Source organism: Anolis sagrei, chromosome 9, assembly GCF_037176765.1.
Source record: "Anolis sagrei isolate rAnoSag1 chromosome 9, rAnoSag1.mat, whole genome shotgun sequence".
NCBI lineage: Eukaryota > Metazoa > Chordata > Lepidosauria > Squamata > Dactyloidae > Anolis > Anolis sagrei.
This window is the reverse complement of record NC_090029.1, coordinates 32,613,741-32,633,856: the sequence shown is the minus strand read 5'-3', so window position 1 is coordinate 32,633,856 and position 20,116 is coordinate 32,613,741. Positions and strand designations below refer to the sequence as shown.

The 20,116-nt window shown below is 44.2% G+C and overlaps 1 protein-coding gene across 1 annotated transcript; it reads left to right on the top strand.

Moving 5' to 3' along the window:
• The first annotated feature begins 3,058 nt into the window (after positions 1-3,058).
• C9H15orf40 (chromosome 9 C15orf40 homolog) lies at positions 3,059-18,226 on the top strand. Its single transcript, XM_060755219.2, has 4 exons — positions 3,059-3,167; positions 7,465-7,591; positions 10,202-10,329; positions 17,872-18,226. Exons 1-4 carry the CDS (start codon positions 3,102-3,104, stop codon positions 17,965-17,967), a joined length of 417 nt encoding a protein of 138 aa, XP_060611202.2. The 5' UTR covers positions 3,059-3,101; the 3' UTR covers positions 17,968-18,226.
• Positions 18,227-20,116: the final 1,890 nt, after the last annotated feature.

Genomic DNA, 20,116 nt, shown 5'->3' with positions numbered 1-20,116 from the left:
ATGCGGCAGGTACTGGCTTGTTCAGTAGACTCTCCTCTACAGTTCCATTTTGGGCCAGGAAAACTCACAGCAACCCATTCCCATCCTTATTTGTATTTATCATGGCGTACGATTGCATTGTAGTATGAGGAGAATGGAAGAACACTCGTTGGGACTAATGTTTACAGTAGCCTTTTTGCTAATTGGGGATTTTGATCAAGTCTCAATGAATAATGGGTCCAAAATAAATGTGGCTTCACCCACAGCAAGCTAGTATTGCCGTATCATGGTTCATCTACACTGTGGAATTGATGCAGCTTCAGTCCAACCCCTGTGCTGGCAGGACTGAAGACTGACAGGTCATAGATTCGAATCTGAGGAGAGCACAGATGAGCTCCCTCTATTAGCTCCAGCTCCCCATGCGGCGACATGAGAGAAGCCTCCCACAAGGATGATAAAACATCCGGGCGTCCCCTGGCAACATACTTGCAGACAGCTAAATCTCTCACACCAGAAGCGACTTGCAGTTTCTCAAGTTGCTCCTGACATAACAAAAAAAGGCCAATACTATGGCTCAATACTATGGAACCATGGAAGTTGTTGTTTTACAAGGTCTGTGGCCTTCTCTGCCCGAGTGCAGGTACCTCATCAAACTGCAAATCCCAGGACTTAGGGCACATCTACACTAGAATTAATGAAATACGATTCCACTTTAGCTGCCATGGCTCAAGGCTATGGATTCATGGAAGTGATCGTTATCATGGTCTTGAGTCTTCTCTTTCAAATGGCAAAGACCCTTTCCACAGAGCTGAATAAAATCCCACGTTATCTTCTTTGAACTGGAATATATATATATATATATATATATATATATATATATATATATATGTACGACATTTATATGCCACCATTCTCACCCTGAAGGGGACTCAGAGTGGCTTACAAGATATATATACATACAATTACTGTTACTGACCTTCCCCAGTGGCCATGGCAGCAATGGCTATGCTGGCCGAAGGACTTGGTAGGTGGTCTTAAAAAGGGGGCTTTTCAGCATAAAGATCTCCAGTGATTTTTTGAGCAGCCAATGACATCTAAATCAGGAAACCCTTTACTCACATGTTTCTTGTCGCCTTCCTTCAATCTGCAGATAACCTTTATACACATTTTTACTGTTATGCTAACTGTCCCCTACCACGCATTGTTGTGGCCCAGTCTGGTGATCTGGAAAATGAAGGAATTACAAAGTGTTGATTTCTAATATATGTAATTTCTTTATGCTTGTGCGTCAACAGTATTTCTTGCTGTTTCCTTGTCAGTGCTCATGTCGAAATTGTTTGGTTTGCCTACTCTGGAACATGCAACATAGCATTGTCCTTCTTTAGGGGTCCCTTTCAAATCTATGATACTATATCTGTCTGAGTGAATCATATTTATCTATATCTATGGCTGGATGGCTCTTTGTCAGGAGGGCTTTGATTACGTTTTCTTGCCCTGGTGAAGGGAGTTGGACTGGATGACCTCGGGTATTTTCTGTTGGTCATGTGGGAATGTGGGAAGTTTCCCCCAATTCTGTCATTTGTGAGGTTCAGAATGCTCTTTGATTGTAGGTAATCTATAAATCCCAGTAACTACAACTCTCAAATGTCAAGGTATATTCCCCCCAAACTCCATCTGTGTTCATATTTGGGCATATTGAGTATTCATTCCAAGTTTGATCCCGGTCTATCATTGTTTGAGTCCACAGTGCTCTCAGGATGTAGATGAATTACAACTCCCAAACTAAAGGTCAATGCCCACCAAACCCTCCTAGTGTTTTCTGTTGGTCATGGGAGTCCTGTGTGCCACGTTTGGTTCGATTCCATCATTGGTGGAGTTCAGAATGCTCTTTGATTGTAGGTTAACTATAAATCCCAGCAACTACAACTCCCAAATGACAAAATCAATTTTCTTTTGAGTGATGGTCAGTCCTTGGTGTCTTGTGGCCAAGTTTGGTGGCAATTTGTCCAGTGGTGTTAATCCCACAAATGAACATTGCATTTTTATTTATATAGATTAGCGTAGTACAATATCAATATTAAATATTACTATATTATACTATTTATTTATTTATTTACGACATTTATATGCCACCTTTCTCATAGTATTGTAATATTATTAATAATATTACATAATATAATAATATTGTAATATGATTAGTAATATTACATGTAATATAAATATATAATTGTAATATCATATATATTTCATAATATACTATTGTAATATTGCAATATGATTAGTAATATTACATGAAATATAAATATATAGTTGTAATATATATATTTCATTATATAATATTGTAATATTGCAATATGATTTGTAATATTACATGTAATATAAATATATAATTGTAATATCATATATATTTCATAATATACTATTGTAATATTGTAATATGATTAGTAAAATTACATGTAATATAAATATATAATTGTAATATATATATTTCATAATATATTATTGTAATATTGTTAGTAATATTACATGTAATATAAATATATAATTATAATATCATATATATTTCATAATATACTATTGTAATATTGTAATATGATTAGTAATATTACACATAATATAAATATATAATTATATCATATATATTTCATAATATACCATTGTAATATTGTAATATGATTAGTAATATATGTAATATAAATATATAATTGTAATATATATATTTCATAATAAACTATTTTAATATTGTTAGTAATATTACATGTAATATAAATATATAATTATAATATATATATTTCATAATATACTACTGTAATATTGTAATATTATATAAATATATAATTATAATACCATATATATTTCATATATATGGCAGTGTGGACTCAGATAACCCAGTTCAAAGCAGATATTGTGCATCATCTGCCTTGATATTCTGGGTAATATAGCTTTAAGAAGGGCCCAGATAACTTTGCACTCAATAAGCCTGGCTTTGTGTTTGGCCACGCCCACCAAGAAGCCGACCAATGACGGCGCCGAATGCAAATAGCGCCTGGCTAAGGGAAACGGGGGCCTGTAACCTCGCGGGATCTCTGGAGTTGTCTCCCTCTAGGAGAGAAGGAGTTTAGATGCTTAGTTTGGCCCTTCCTGCTTTCCGTCGTTGTTGTCATTCGGCGGTAGTGATGCCCCGGAAGGTCAGTCCTGGGCGGGAGGGAGGCAGGAAGGGAGGTCCCTGCAGCAGCTTGCCATTCTGCATATTTTGAAGTGGAATCTGTCAATGTGCCATTATTGTTATCACTATAACAACATTGACTCTCAATCAGGCATGGGCAAACCACCATTCTTAACAGCTTCAGGCCCTTTCCTTTTCATACTGAGGCATTTCTCCCACTGAGGGCTCTCTCAGGGTGATACCTCACTCAATTTGAGAGAGCCCTCAGTGTGAGAGAGGCTTCAGTCTGAGGATTACTGAGTCTACATTCACATCTGGTTATACTGAACTGCTTAAGTGGCTTAGAGGGGAAAGGAAGGCCTGAGGTTTTTAGGAATGGTGGGAGTTGGAGTCCAAAACACCTGGAGGGCCCAGGTTAGCCCATGTGTCATGAATGACTTTTCAATAGCTTTCAAGCATGTTGTTGTAATAACACTTTATTTGTACCCCCGCTACCATCTCCCCAAGGGACTCCGTGCGGCATACTTGAGGCCGAGCCCAAACACAACAATACAAGCAATAATCACAATACAAGCAATTAAAAACATAGACAATAAATACACAACATTATCATTAAAACAACACATAATTAAAAACAGTGGGAAGGCCAAATGTAGAGTTAAAATTGGAAGTGATGCTGGGACATGAACGAAAGGTGATACTGGTGTTTGTGGAAGGGCATACGAGCAGACCTAAAGAAATGTGCTTTGGAGGACAAAGTGCTATGGGGTCATTATTCCGGGAAGGCACACTGAAACAGCCACATCTTCAAGCTCCTCCTGAAGACTGCCAGAGTTGGGGCCTGTCTGATGTCTTTAGGAAGTGAGTTCCAGAGTCGAGGGGCCACCACCGAAAAGGCCCTCTCTCGTCCCCAGCAATCGCGCCTGCGAGACTGGAGGGATCGAGAGCAGGGCCTTTCCGGATGATCGAAGGGATCATGTGGGTTCGTATACAGAGATGTGATCATGCAGGTAGTTGGGTCCCAAACCATTCAGGGCTTTGTAGGTAAGAACCTGCACCTTGAATTGGGTCCGGTAGATGAATGGCAGCCAGTGGAGCTCCTTGAACAGGAGGGATGACCGTTGCCTGTAAGGAGCCCCAGTTAACAACCTGGCTGCCGCCCATTGAATCATCTGAAATTTCTGGGCCGTTTTCAAGGGCAGCCCCACGTAGAGTTCATTGCAGTAATCCAATCTAGAGGTGACTAAGGCATGGACCACCTTGTTTATTCGTTCAGTCGCTTCCGACTCTTTGTGACCTCATGGACCAGCCCACGCCAGAGCTCCCTGTCGGCCGTCACCACCCCCAGCTCCTTCAAGGTCAGTCCAGTCACTTCAAGGATGCCATCCATCCATCTTGCCCTTGGTCAGCCCCTCTTCATTTTTCCTTCCATTTTTCTGAGCATCATTGTCTTCTCTAGGTGACCTCATGGACCATCCCACGCCAGAGCTCCCTGTCGGCCGTCACCACCCCCAGCTTCTTCAAGGTCAAGCCAGTCACTTCAAGGATACCCTCCATCCATCTTGCCCTTGGTCGGCCCTCTTCCTTTTTACTTCCATTTTCCCCAGCATCTTTGTCTTCTCTAAGCTTTCCTGTCTTCTCATGATGTGGCCAAAGTACTTCATCTTTGCCTCTAATATCCTTTCCTCCAATGAGCAGTCGGGCATTATTTCCTGGAGGATGGACTGGTGGGATCTTCTCGCAGTCCAAGGCACTCTCAGCACTTTCCTCCAACACCACAGTTCAAAAGCGTCTATCTTCCTTCGCTCAGCCTTCTTTATGGTCCAGCTCTCACATCCGTAAGTTACTACAGGGAATACCATTGCTTTGACTATACGGATCTTCGTTGCCAGTCTGACGTCTCTCCTCTTCATTATTTTATCAAGATTGGGACATTGCTCTCCTCCCAAGAAGGAAGCGTCTTCTGATTTCCTGGCTACAGTCTGCATCTGCAGTAATCTTTGCATCTAGAAATACAAAGTCTCTCACTGCCTCCACGTTTTCTCCCTCTATTTGCCAGTTATCTGTCTTCTGTCTTCCCAAACAATATATTTTTCAGCGTTGTAGCAATGATAGAGAATTTACAAATAGAGCCAAGACATCCAAAGTCAAGGAGGAAGGCAAAGGACCGAGGAAATATGAACCCAGTAAATAGAAGTGTCCTTGATATGAGCTGTTTTCAGAGTCTCACGCTGTTCAAAATTGGGGACACACTGAAATTTTCAGGGAAGGGGGAGAACTCTTATCCGGAGGGCAAATGTCCTACTTTTGTTGGCCTCTTTCTTTCAAGCAACTCAAGGGAAAGGACACCCCTCTTATGCACTCGGGGAGTGAAGTCCCTTTTCGACAGAAATGGGCCAGATCTACACTGCCATATTATCATCATCATTTAGTTATTATATAATTATTTAATATTTTAATAATTATTAAATATTAATAATTTAATAAATATATTATAATAAAAAGGCAGAATTGAAGAGAAACAACTGGAAAAGATGACACAATATGAGGATTTAAAGACCGAACTGCAAAGACTCTGGCACAAGCCTGTCAAGGTGGTCCCAGTGGTGATCGGCACACTGGGTGCAGTGCCTAAAGATCTTGGCCTGCACTTAAACACAGTCGGTGTTGACAAAATTACCATCTGCCAGCTGCAAAAGGCCACCTTACTGGGATCTGAACGCATTATTCACCGATACATCACACAGTCCTAGATCTAGGGAAGTAATGCTCCCCATGCTCTTTTCTGCTTTGGTTAGACCACACCTGGAATATTGTGTCCAATTCTGGGCACCACAATTCAAGAGAGATATTGACAAGCTGGAATGTGTCCAGAGGAGGGCGACTAAAATGATAAAAGGTCTGGAGAACAAGCCCTATGAGGAGCGGCTTAAGAAGCTGGGCATGTTTAGCCTGAAGAAGAGAAGGCTGAGAGGAGATAGGATAGCCATGTATAAATATGTGACAGGAAGCCACAGGGAGGAGGGTGCAAGCTTGTTTTCTGCTTCCCTGGAGACTAGGACGCGGAACAATGGCTTCAAACTACAAGAGAGGAGATTCCATCTGAACATGAGGAAGAACTTCCTGACTGTGAGAGCCGTTCAGCAGTGGAACTCTCTGCCCCGGAGTGTGGTGGAGGCTACTTCTTTGGAAGCTTTTAAACAGAGGCTGGATGGCCATCTGTCAGGGGTGATTTGAATGCAATATTCCTGCTTCTTGTCAGAATGGGGTTGGACTGGATGGCCCATGAGGTCTCTTCCAACTCTTTGATTCTATGATTCTATGATTCTACTTGAGAAGTGTCCAGCGTGTGATCCAATTCAACAGCCAGCAGAGTGTCTGCTGTGGACTCATCTTGTTGTGTTTCAAATAACAACAACAACAACAACAACAACTTTTTACTGTGACTTCTTACTTCTTGGGGGAATCCTTTGTTGGGAGTTGATTAGCTTGGTTGGCCCATGTGTCATGAATGACTTTTCAGTAACTTTCAATCATAAGTTCTTTTTATTGCAATTTTCAGTGTGAAAGGGTACAACAGATTACAGAAAACATTTAGACAAAGAATGATATTGGAACTACAGATTCTATGCAACTACATTGTATTTACAATTACATGACTAACAAACAAACAAAGGGGAATTACATTTTCACTCAACATTCACACCACATGTATATGCATTCATCCTCAGGCATTCAAATATTACCATATCATTTTCTCCCTCCTTGGAGAAGCACCTGTTAGGCCAGACCCTGCTTCCCTGCAGACTGCCAATGTATAGTTCCAAACCGTCAAAACTTCAAAACGCCGAAATGCCAAAACTTCTTTCCTAAGCACAATGCCAAGGACCAGGTTTCTGTTTTCCATACAGCAGAACCTGACTCCCTGCACAAAATCCAAGACTCCATATGTGCTCTTCTTCCTCTTCCCTTGAGAAAAAAACTCCGAAGTGACCAGACTGCTCCCGTGCAAATCTGCCACTATCCATAGGTTCACTATCTCTCTTCTTCCCATGGAGCAGAGCATAGTGGGTGGAACGGACTCCTCAGGTCTGCCACACTTTGAGTATCATTAGACTGAGTCTTTCACAGGAATTTTGTGCTGATGTAGTCCCAAAGTTGTAAATCAATGATAGATGCCATCCACATACACTAGTACCAAATACAGTGTGGGCAAGACAAATTTTGAGCCTGAAATCAGTGGTGTGGCTTTTTAAAGCTTCTGTTCAGTTGCCTCTCCTTATTGGAGTGATAACACTGATTTCTGTTTTTCCTTTAAGGGTAAGGCACAGAATAAGGACATTGCAAGCCCTTCTGTTCCTTCAGGCCCCGTGGCAAGCGATAAAAGTGGTTCTGTTACTATTGCTGTCCATGCCAAACCAGGATCTAAACAAAATGCTGTGACAGGTATGTTGGAAATATGCTGCACCGAGAGATATTTTTGAAATACTGAAGTGTGTTTGTTTGATTACTAGGTTCTCAGAATTAGCTGCCTCTTCCTAAATTGAGGTGGTTAAAAAACAACAACAGCCTTTTTGTGCTGTTGCACGCTGGGCCTGTGCATCAGACTGTAGACAGGACATAAATTCTGTGTGCCCAATGGGACGCCAAGGCTGCCTCAGATTAAAGGCCCTTGGATTTCCTTAAAACACAGTCTCTAGAATGCTTAAAAGTTCAACAATGTTCTTTATTAATGAAAACAAACAAGTACTTGAAGGCTTTCTTAACAGTCTATTGGCTCTCTCTCAATCTTGTCCACAGGGAACAGGCACTATCTTCATAACTGTAACTAATGGGGAAGTCCTTAACTTCTAATCTGGGCAGTTTGTCTTTGCCTCTGTTGGCGTGGAGCCCCTACACCCAGTACCAACTGCTTCTGGCTTCCGCGAGTGACCCTTACCAAGCTGAGCTTTGTAGACTTCCAGGGGAAAAGGAGTTCAGGTTTCAGTGATGGCTGACTGAAATCCCTCAGCAAAGGAGCTGTAAGGCTGTATGATCCTCGGCCAAGCTGTGGGCTGTATAAGCCCGGCCAAGCTATAGAAGACAAAGCTTTCTACAGGAGCTCTTGGTATTATGTCCTGCATGGAAAGCTTCTCTGTGTGGACTGAACACAAACTGGCTCCTATTCCCTCCAAAAACCCAAAAAGGAGCGGGACCAGGGAACCTAACGATAATTGACAGGTGGCTTGCCCTATGATTGCAGCCAAAAGAAGCCACCTATCTGCAGAGTCCCTGAAACTTAGGACTACAACAAACATTCAAGGCAAAGCAAACAAAATTGTAGCTCCTGGTACAGCTGTACCTGCACACTTTTATTTAACTATTAATTCAGTGGATCTCAACCTGTGGGTGTTTTGGCCTACAACTCCCAGAAATCCCAGCCAGTTTACCAACTGTTAGAATTTCTGGAAGTTCAAGGCCAACACATCTGGGGACATACAGGTTGAAAACCACTGCTGACTAACTGGTTTTGATAGTAGTCAAGAATGAGTGGACAAGCAAGGAGAAGAAAGGGATCTTTTCATTTCTATTCACTATTCCTCTTGCTTTCTTTGTTTCTTGCAGAGGAAAGGAAGGACCTTCATTCAGCTTTGTTCTGTGTCTGAGGGAGGCTAGTGTGCATTTCCACGCTTCTTGCAGAAGAGGGGGCTTCTGCTCTGTGATCATGTTAGACATGCAGACCACAATTTTTTTTGTAAAGCTAGTAAAAATGCAGTCTAGTATGTTTTAGGGCTTATTTACAGAGCTAATTTAGTAATACTATATATATGTGTGTGTGTGTAAATCTCCTTTGTTTATTTTATTTTGCTACTTTATGTATTTTATGTATTTGTTTTCTGATGAAATTTTGTTGCCTACATTTTGTATTTTATTTTGCTGTATTGTATCTTTGGCCTTGGCCTCATGTTAGCCACCCCGAGTCTCCTTTGGGGAGATGGTGAAAGGGTACAAATAAAGATGATGATGATGATGATTACTACTACTACTAGTACTACTACAGCAGGTACTGCCCATATGTTACACTCAGCTCATCCATCTCTATCCTTGAGTGATAATTGGCCATCTGCAAGGACGTTGCCCAGGGGGCGCCCGGATGTTTTGATGTTTTGCCATCCTTGTGGGAGGTTTCTCTTATGTCCCTGCATGAAGAGCTAGTGCTAACAGAGGGAGCTCACCCACACTCTCCCCGGATTTGAACCTTTGACTGTCGGCCTTCAGTCCTGCCGGCACAGGGCATTTAACCCACTGCGTCACTGGGGGCTGCTGATAGAAGCACTGCTTTTTGTACAATAACTTCCACATCACAAATGTATATTAAAACATTTGGTCCTTAAAATCATTATAAAGCTATAGAACATGAACTAGAATTAAAATTTAATATAGTTTCAGCATAATGAGAAGACCTTTGCTTCAGACCAGAATGATCCTAACACTCTCAATTGGAACTGTGGAGCCCCGGTGGTTAAACCCTTGTGCCGGCAGGACTGCTGACCGAAAAGTCAGCTGTTCAAATGTGAGGAGAGCGGGTTGAGCTCCCTCTGTCAGCTGCAGCTCCCCATGCGGGGACATGAGAGAAGCCTCCCACAAGGATGGTAAAACTTCAAACATCCGGGCATCCCCTGGGCAATGTCCTTGCAGACAGCTAATTCTCTCACACCAGAAATGACTTGCAGTTTCTCAAGTCACTCCTTACATGAAAAAAAATCAAAACTGTATCTGATAGAAGGTCCCAGAGCAGAGCATTTGCTGAGAATGTCACTTTACGTTTCATAAGCTGTAGAGAGATGTTACTGGAGCATGCTTTTCTCACCCTAGGGGAGAGAAAAGCGGTATAGAAATACTCTAAATAAATAAATAATGCACTTGAAGTTATGTAATGCAATATACTAATAATAATAATAATATGATACTATAATTATATATTTATATTACATGTAATATTACTAATAATATTACAATATAATAGTATAGTACAATATAGTAATATTTAATACTGATATTGTATATTTGTTGCAGATCTGAGTGCAGAGGCAGTGGGCATAGCCATTGCTGCACCTCCTTCTGACGGAAAGGCCAACGCAGAGCTGTGTCGCTACCTCTCAAAGGTCCTTGAAGTGAAGAAGAGTGAGGTTGTATTAGAGAAGGTACAGTGTTGATAGCATGGTTTGTTGTTGGTAAACTCTGTCATACATTTTTGATATTTTTTCCCCTGCCGATCAATGGAGAGGGTCAGTTTGACACCTTCCAGAATACCAGTATGAATTATTTATTTATTTATTTGCTTTATTTCTATACCGCGTTTCTCAACCTAAATTAGGTGACTCAATGCGGTTTACACAATATTAATTAACATAGCAATAACAGTTAAAACACATCATACACAGTAGCAAACACACAACAATCATACATAATGCCTCGATCACAAACGAAATCCAGTCTCATAATCCTTGTGCCATTCCTATGTTCAGTTTACCGTCATCCTATGTTTGATTGCGCTGATTAGCCAAACGCTTGCTCAAAGAGCCAGGTTTTGAGCTTATTCCGGAACGCCAGTAGCGAAGGGGCCTGTCTGATGTCAATGGGTAGGGCATTCCATAGCCGAGGGGCCACCACCGAGAAGGCCCTATCTCTCGTTCCCGCCAACCGTGCCTGTGATGCAGGCGGAACCGAGAGCAGGGCCTCCCCGGACGATCTTAATGTCCGTGTCGGTTCATAGGTGGAGATGTGTTCGGAGAGGTAAGTGGGGCCGGAACCGTTTAGGGCTTTGTAGGCTAGCGCCAGCACCTTGAATTGTGCCCGGTAGCAAATTGGCAGCCAGTGGAGCTGGCTCAACAGAGGAGTGGTGTGCTCCCTGAGAGCTGCTCCTGTTAGCAACCTGGCTGCCGAGCGCTGGACCATCTGAAGCTTCCGGGCAGTCTTCAAGGGCAGCCCCACGTAGAGCGCGTTGCAGTAATCTATACGGGATGTGACCAGAGTGTGGACTACCGTGGCCAAGTCAGACTTCCCGAGGTACGGGTGCAGCTGGCGCACGAGCCGGAGCTGTGCAAATGCTCCCCTGGCCACCGCCGAGACCTGAGGCTCCAGGCTCAGCGGTGAATCCAGGATCACACCCAAGCTGCGAACCTGCGTCTTCAGGGGGAGTGTAACCCCGTCCAACACAGGCTGTAACCCTATACCCCGTTCGGCCTTTCGACTGACCAGGAGTGCCTCTGTCTTGTCTGGATTCAATTTCAATTTGTTCACCCTCATCCAGTCCGACACAGCAGCCAAGCACCGGTTCAGGACCTGAACAGCCTCCTTAGTAGCAGGTGGGAAGGAGTGACAGAGTTGGACATCATCTGCGTACAGATAACACCGCACCCCGAAACTCCGGATGATCTCTCCCAACGGCTTCATGTAGATGTTAAACAACATGGGGGACAGTATAGAACCCTGCGGGACCCCACAAGACAATGGTTGTGAGGTCGAGCAGTTGTCCCCCAGCAACACCTTCTGGGTACGATCCTCTAGGAAGGACCTGAGCCACTGCAAAACAGTGCCACCAAGGCCCATTCCCGCGAGGCGTCCCAGAAGGATACCGTGGTCGACGGTATCGAAGGCCGCTGAGAGGTCCAGCAGAACTAACAGGGACACACTCCCCCTGTCTAGCTCCCTGCGCAGATCATCCACTAAGGCGACCAAGGCTGTCTCGGTACCATGTCCCGGCCTAAAGCCAGACTGTGCCGGATCCAGATAATCCGTGTCTACCAAGAATACCTGGAGTTGTGAGGCCACCACACGTTCCAGGATTTTGCCCAAGAAGGGGAGATTGGAAACAGGCCGATAGTTGACGAATTGAGTGGGGTCCAGTGATGGTTTTTTCAACAGCGGTTTTATTACAGCTTGTTTTAAGCTGGCTGGAATTTTGCCTTCCCGAAGGGAGGCATTAACCACCACTTCCACCCACTCGGCCAATCCCCCTCTGGCCTCCTTTAGAAGCCACGATGGGCAGGGGTCTAGGATGCATGTGGTAGCTCTCATTCCTCCAAGTATCTTGTCCACATCCTCGGGTTTCACCAATTGAAATGAATCCATCAAAATCGGACAAGCAGATGCTCGTGTTACATCCTCAGAGACTGCCGTTAACATGGTATCCAGGTCAGAGCGGATCAAAGCGACTTTGTCCGCAAAGAACCGAGCAAATGCTTCACAGCGGGCCGTCGAGTTGTCAGGGTTCCCATCCGGAATGGTGGGGTTCAATAGCCCTCTGACAACTCGGAACAGCTCCGCCGGACGGTTCTTTGCGGACGCAATATTGGCTGCAAAGAAGGCTTTCTTTGCCGCCTTTATTGCCACGGCGTATGCCCTTAGTAGGGCAACAAACCGTGTTCGATTTAACTCGCTCGGGTCCGAACGCCACACGCGCTCTAGTCTCCTCTTCCTTCGCTTCATCGCTGCCAGCTCCTCGTTGAACCAAGGTGCTGGTTTAGCTCGGCTACTTGAGAGGGGACGTTCCGGAGCAATCGTGTTTATGGCCCTAGTCATCTCCCCGTTCCAGAGAGATACCAGGGCTTCAACAGGATCACCAACCGAGGTGGCAGGAAAATCCCCAAGAGCCGTCAGGAATCCATTCGGATCCATAAGCCTCCTAGGGCGGACCATCTTAATGGGTCCCCCACCTCTGCAGAGGTTGGGAGGTGTGGTGAGTCTAAATCTGACCAGATAGTGGTCGGTCCATGGCAACGGAGAGGTGGATAACTCCTCGACACCGCCACCTTGCTCCCATCCCTGACAGAAAACCAGATCCATTGTGTGTCCCGCACAGTGGGTGGGCCAGATACTCGTTGGGACAGCCCCATGGTTGCCATGGATGACATGAAGTCCTGAGCCGCTCCTCCTAGGGTAGTCTCGGCATGTACATTGAAGTCCCCCAGCACAAGAAGCCGTTGAGACTCCAATGCCAGGCTCGAGACCACCCCCGCTAGCTCAGGTAGCAATATACATTTTACCCAGCTGTATTTAATTAGAAGAGTCTTATTCATTTGTCTTACAGACAATTATTTGTCTTACAGACAAATTAAATTATATTTAATTTGATTGATTGATTTGACTTGATTTTTTCCCCTCTTCCTACAATATGAGACCCCAATTCCTGTCTAAAGTTGGGAATGGAAGGAGAGTGTCAGTCAGAGAGTTAATCTCAGTCCCCTTCTACACTGCCAGATTATCAAAGCAGATAATATCATATAATGTAATGTAATATATTGTATATACATATAATAATTATTCTATTATAATGTAATACAATATAATACTAATAATATGATATTTTAATTATATTTTTTATATTACATGTAATATTACTAATAGTATTACAATATAATGGTATAGTACAATATAGCAAGACTGGGATTAAGATTGCTGGAAGAAGCATTAACAACCTCAGATATGCAGATGACACCACTCTGATGGCCGAAAGCAAGGAGGAGCTGAGGAGCCTTCTAATCAAGGTGAAAGAAGAAAGCGCAAAAGCCGGGTTGCAGCTAAACATCAAAAAAACCAAGATTATGGCAACAAGAATGATTGACAACTGGAAAATAGAGGGAGAAAACGTGGAGGCCGTGACAGGCTTTGTATTTCTAGGTGCAAAGATGACTGCAGATGCAGACTGTGGCCAGGAAATCAGAAGACGTTTCCTTCTTGGGAGGAGAGCAATGTCCAGTCTCGATAAAATAGTAAAGAGTAGAGACATCAGACTGGCAACAAAGATCCATTGCCTAGTCAAAGCCATGGTCTTCCCTGTAGTCACCTACGGATGTGAGAGCTGGACCTTAGAGAAGGCTGAGCCAAGGAAGAGAGATGCTTTTGAGCTGTGGTGCTGGAGGAAAGTGCTGAGAGTGCCTTGGACTACGAGAAGATCCAACCAGTCCATCCTCCAGGAAATAAAGCCCGGCTGCTCATTGGAGGGAAGGAGACTAGAGACAAAGTGGAAGTCCTTTGGCCACATCATGAGGAGACAGCAAAGCCTAGAGAAGACAATGATGCTGGGGAAAGTGGAAGGCAAGAGGAAGAGGGGCCGACCAAGGGCAAGATGGATGGATGGCATCCTTGAAGTGACTGGACTGACCTTGAAGGAGCTGGGGGTGGTGACGGCTGACAGGGAGCTCAGGCGTGGGCTAGTCCATGAGGTCATGAAGAGTCGGAGACGACTGAACGAATGAACAACAACAACATTTAATTAGAAGAATCTTATTCATTTGTCTTACAGATAGTTTATATTTAATTTGATTGATTGATTTGACTTGATTTTTTTCCCTCTTCTCACAATATGAGACCCCAATTCCTGTCTAAAGTTGGGAATGGAAGGAGAGTGTCAGTCAGAGAGTTAATCTCAGTCCCCTTCTACACTGCCATATAATCCAGATTATAACAGCAGTTAATCCACAATATCTGACAGAAGAATGGCAAAGCCATTGATCCAATGGGTTGTTGTAGGTTTTTCCGGGCTATATGGCCATGTTCTGGAGGCATTTTCTCCAGAACATGGCCATATAGCCCAGAAAAACCTACAACAACCCAGTGATTCGGGCCATGAAAGCCTTCGACAATAAATTGATCCAATGTTTACAAAGCTCAGTTGGTGCTAGACTTTTGATATGTTTTAATTGTTTGAAACATATCAAACAATAAGCCAGGAGGCTTATGGATCCGGATGGATTCCTGATGGCTCTTGGGAAGTTTCCCGCCGCCTCGGTAGGTGATCCTGTCGAGGCCCTGGTCACTCTCTGGAATGGGGAGATGACTAGGGCAATTGACACGATCGCTCCGGAACGTCCCCTCTCAAGTAGCCGAGCTAAACCAGCTCCCTGGTTCACCGAGGAGCTGGCAGTGATGAAGCGAAGGAAGAGGGAACTAGAGAGTGTGTGGCGTTCAGATCCGAGTGAGCCAAATCGAACACGGTTTGTGTCCTTTTTAAGGGCATATGCCGCGGCAATAAAAGCCGCAAAGAAGGCCTTCTTTGCGGCCACTATTGCGTCTGCAAACAACCGTCCGGCTGAGCTGTTCCGAATTGTCAGAGGCCTTTTAAATCCCACCACTCAAGGTGGGAACCCTGACGATTCGACTTCTCGCTGTGAAGCTTTTGCTCAGTTCTTTACAGACAAAGTCGCTTTGATCCATTCTGGTCTGGATACCATGTTAATGGCAGTCTCTGAGGATGTAACACGAGCACCTGCTTGTCCAGTTTTGATGGATTCATTTCAATTGGTGAAACCCGAGGATGTGGACAAGATACTTGGAGGAATGAGGCCAACCACATGCATCCTGGACCCCTGCCCATCCTGGCTTCTAAAGGAGGCCAGAAGGGGATTGGCTGAGTGGGTTAAGGTGGTGGTTAATGCTTCCCTTCGGGAAGGCAAGTTTCCAGCGAGCTTAAAACAAGCTATAATAAAACCGCTGTTGAAGAAACCATCACTGGACCCCACTAAATTCAACAACTATCGGCCAGTTTCCAATCTCCCCTTCTTGGGCAAAGTCTTGGAACGTGTGGTGGCCTCACAACTCCAGGTATTCTTGGTAGACACGGATTATCTAGACCCGGCACAGTCTGGCTTTAGGCCGGGACATGGTACCGAGACAGCCTTGGTCGCCTTAGTGGATGATCTGCGCCGGGAGCTCGACAGGGGGAGTGTGTCCCTGTTGGTGCTGCTCGACCTCTCAGCGGCCTTCGATACCGTCGACCACGGTATCCTTCTGGGACGCCTCGCAGGGATGGGTCTTGGAGGTACTGTTTTGCAGTGGCTCCGGTCATTCCTGGAGGGTCGATCTCAGAAGGTGTTGTTGGGGGACACCTGTTCAACCCCACAACCATTGTCTTGTGGGGTTCCTCAGGGCTCAATATTGTCTCCCATGTTGTTTAACATCTACATGAAGCCGCTGGGGGAGATCATCCGGAGTTTCGGGGTACGGTGTCATCTGTACGTGGATGATGTCCAACTCTGTCACTCCTTTCCACCTGCTACTAAGGAGGCTGTCCAGGTCCTGAACCGGTGCCTGGCCGCTGTGTCGGTCTGGATGAGGGCGAACAAATTGAAATTGAATCCAGACAAGACAGAGGTACTCCTGGTCAGTCGCAAGGCCGAACAGGGCATAGGGTTACAGCCTGTGTTGGATGGGGCCACACTCCCCCTGAAGATGCAGGTTCGCAGCTTGGGTGTGATCCTGGACTCATCGCTGAGCCTGGAACCCCAGGTTTCGGCGGTGACCAGGGGAGCATTTGCACAGCTAAAGCTTGTGCGCCAGCTGCGCCCATACCTTGGGAAGTCTGACTTGGCCACGGTAGTCCATGCTCTGGTTACATCCCGTTTAGACTACTGCAACGCTCTCTACGTGGGGTTGCCTTTGAAGACAGCTCGGAAGCTCCAACTAGTCCAACGCTCGGCAGCCATGATTTTAACAGGAGCGGAGCGCAGGGAGCATACAACCCCCCTGTTGCGCCAACTCCACTGGCTACCGATCTGCTACCGGGCTGAATTCAAAGTGCTGGCATTGGCCTTTAAAGCCCTAAACGGTTCCGGCCCAAGCTACCTATCTGACTGCATCTCTGCCTATGAACCCACGAGGAGTTTGAGATCTTCCGGGGAGACCCTGCTTTCGATCCCGCCTGCTTCTCAAGCTCGGCTGGCGGGGACGAGAGATAGGGCCTTTTCTGTGGTGGCCCCCCGGCTTTGGAACACCCTCCCCATAGAAGTACGATCAGCCCCTTCGCTGATGGTGTTTCGGAAAAGATTGAAGACATTGATGTTTAAACAAGCATTCGGTTAATCCGTTGTAACGAATTGTGATGACTAAGGATTGGTTATACACGGACGATGAATTTTGGATTACGATTCCAGTTATGAGATGCATAGGATTGTTATTGGTGGCCCAATAATTTGTACTGTATATGTGTTTTATGCTTTTAACTGAATATTGTTTTTTAAATGTTGTAAACCGCAATGAGTCGCCAATTTAGGCTGAGATATTAGCGGTATACAAGTGCATTAATAAATAAATAAATAAATAAATACTATTTTAATTGATATGTATATATTCTTTTTACAGTTTTATAATATTGTGTTTTACTGATATTGTTATTGTCTGAATCTGGCATTGAATTATTGCCATCGTTTGTAAGCCGCCCTGAGTCACCCTTTGGGAATGAGATGGGTGGGGTATAAGTACAGCAAGTAAATAAATAAATAGATAAATCAGCTTTGAACTGGATTATACGAGTCTACACTGCAATATAATCCAATTCAGATAATCTGGATTTTATATGGCAGTGTAGATGGGGCCTCAGTTAGTCAGAAGAGCAGAGACTGCCATAAGGTCACCTTTTATGAACATAGGTCTCGGTTGCCTTGTGTCAATGTTCTAACCACTACTACATAATAATATTACAATATAATGGTGTAGTACAATATAATAATATACAATACTGATATTGTACTATGCTAATAATGTAATATATTGTATGTATATATATCTTGTAAGCCGCTCTGAGTCCCCTTCGGGGTGAGAATGGCGGCATAGAGATGGCGTAAATAAATAAATAATATATACATAAAGTCTGATCCAACTACAGTCCTGTCACAAATAATATGTTTTCAGAAATACCCATTATCAGGACATCTTGATAGTAAAAATCCTCTTCTCTCTTGATACAGGGTGGCAGATCTCGAGAAAAAATAGTGAAGATTCTGGCATCGTTGACACCCGAGGAAGTTTTACAGAAACTGAGAAAAGAAGTTGAAGCAAAATAAATGAGAAAAGTCTTAGCAAACCTTTTTACCGGGAGTAAAGAAAAATGAGGGTGTTACACAGGAATACAGAAAAAAATATGGCAGAAAACCTGTATTTCTGTAGACAGCTGCAAAGATTGATTTTATGCACCACTAAAGATGTGGATTCCGGCATATCGCAAAGCAAGGTATAAATGCCATAATGACATTTAAGAATATCTTCAAGAGACTGGGACTCAAAAGCTACTTTTATCTATTGAAATAAAAATGGCTTCATATACGGTATTTTTCCTAACAACTCCATTCCAACAACCTTTCTTTGTGGGTTGTTGTAGGTTTTTCGGGCTATATGGCCATGTTCTAGAAGCATTCTCTCCTGACGTTTTGACTGCACCTACTGTGCTGGTACAGCTGTACCAGAAGCTTCCACTTTATTTGCTTTGTATTAAATGTTTGCTTGCAATCCTAGGCTTGGTATTCTGCAGCAGGGTGGCTTCCTGTTAAAGTTTGCAGTTATAGGGCAGGCTACCTGTTCATTATCATTAGGTTCTCTAGTCCCACCCCCTTTTTGGGTTTAGAGAAGGGAAGGGAGCCATTTTTAGTCAGTCTCTGCAATAATAGGTAATGTACAGGATGTGTCCAGGTTCCCCTGTGCAAAAGCTTCAACCGTTAAGACTTCCCGGGGGAGAACAGTCTTAAGAGCATCTAAAGATTCCCAAAGGTTCCAGGGAAACAGCCTTACAGCCCTGAGGAATTTCAGAGGGAATAACAGCTTTAAACATCAAGAACTCCAGCTAAGTGACTACAGGCCTACTGGTAGGTCCACTCGGTTTTGAGACGCAGTTCAGCCCGGTAGTGGAGCCACATCAGTTAGGTTTAGGTTCACAGCCTGGGAGGAGCTAGAAAGGGATTTTCCTTTGAAGTAAAGCAAAGAAACAGTCAGAAGCCACCAGTTGCTTGAAGCCTGGAAGCATTTGTTTGACCTTTGAAGACAAAAGAAGTTCCTGTTTGATTGTTCATCAATAAAAGACTTTGTTGTATTTAAGCTAAAGCCCTCTAAAGACTGTTTATGGGGGGAAATCTCTAAAAGCTTCTCTTCAGGCCCCCTGGCTTCCCGTTGGGCTCAAGTTGCACATCCTGTCTTAAAAGCACTTCATTTTAAGCCCAGCGGCGACAGAACATCTACTGTAAGCATCCTCAGAGGATGCTTGCCTTAGATGCAGGAGAGAATGCTTCTAGAACATGGCCATATAGCCCGAAAAACCTACAACAACCCAGTGATTCCAGCCATGAAAACCTTTCTTTCACTGCAGCATTGTGCATATTTCCTAGCATTGTGCATATTTTGCAAGGGCTTTTGTCATATCTCTTATAACCAGGAGCCCGACTTGTCTTGCTATTTAGAACAGGTATGGGCTGTTATGATGCCTTGCAGCATTTGCCCTTTAACAGAGTGCACTTTTGCTGCTTCGAATGCTTCTGACAGCTCAGAGTCCCAAGTATATTCCAGGTCTTAGCAGCACAAGATGCTCAAGGGCAGCATTTCTCAACCTGGGGGTCGGGACCCCTGAGGGCAGGTATGTATTCTCATGGTGGTCCACGAGAAGGCCTTACTGGTACATTATTGAAACTGTTATGTTTATTCATATCATGATCTGATCACCATGCTCAATATATCCCATATGCATGGGGGTATTGGGGTAACGATACAAAAGGTTTGCTAGGGTAGACCCTCTTTCACTCAGACTCAGACACCCCCCCCCCCCCCGAAACAAAATCCTGGCTACGGGCCTGCCTGAAGAGGTCACGAGGTGGTGTCAGAGGGGTCACCAGAAGACACCGTTTTTTCTGTTGGTCATGGGGGATCTGTGTGGGAAGTTTGGCCCAATTCTATCATTGGTGGGGTTCAGAATGCTCTTTAATTGTAGGTGAGCTTTAAATCCCATTAACTACAACTCCCAAATGTCAAGGTATGTTTTCCCCAAAATCCACCAATGTTCACGTTTGGGCATATTGAGTATTTGTGCCAAGTTTGGTCCAGATCCATCATTGTTTGAGTCCACAGTGCTCTCTGGATGTAGGTAAACTACACTCCAAAATTCAAGTTCAGTGCCCACCAAACCCTTCCAGTATTTTCTGTTGATCATGAGAGTTCTGGTGGAGTTTAGAA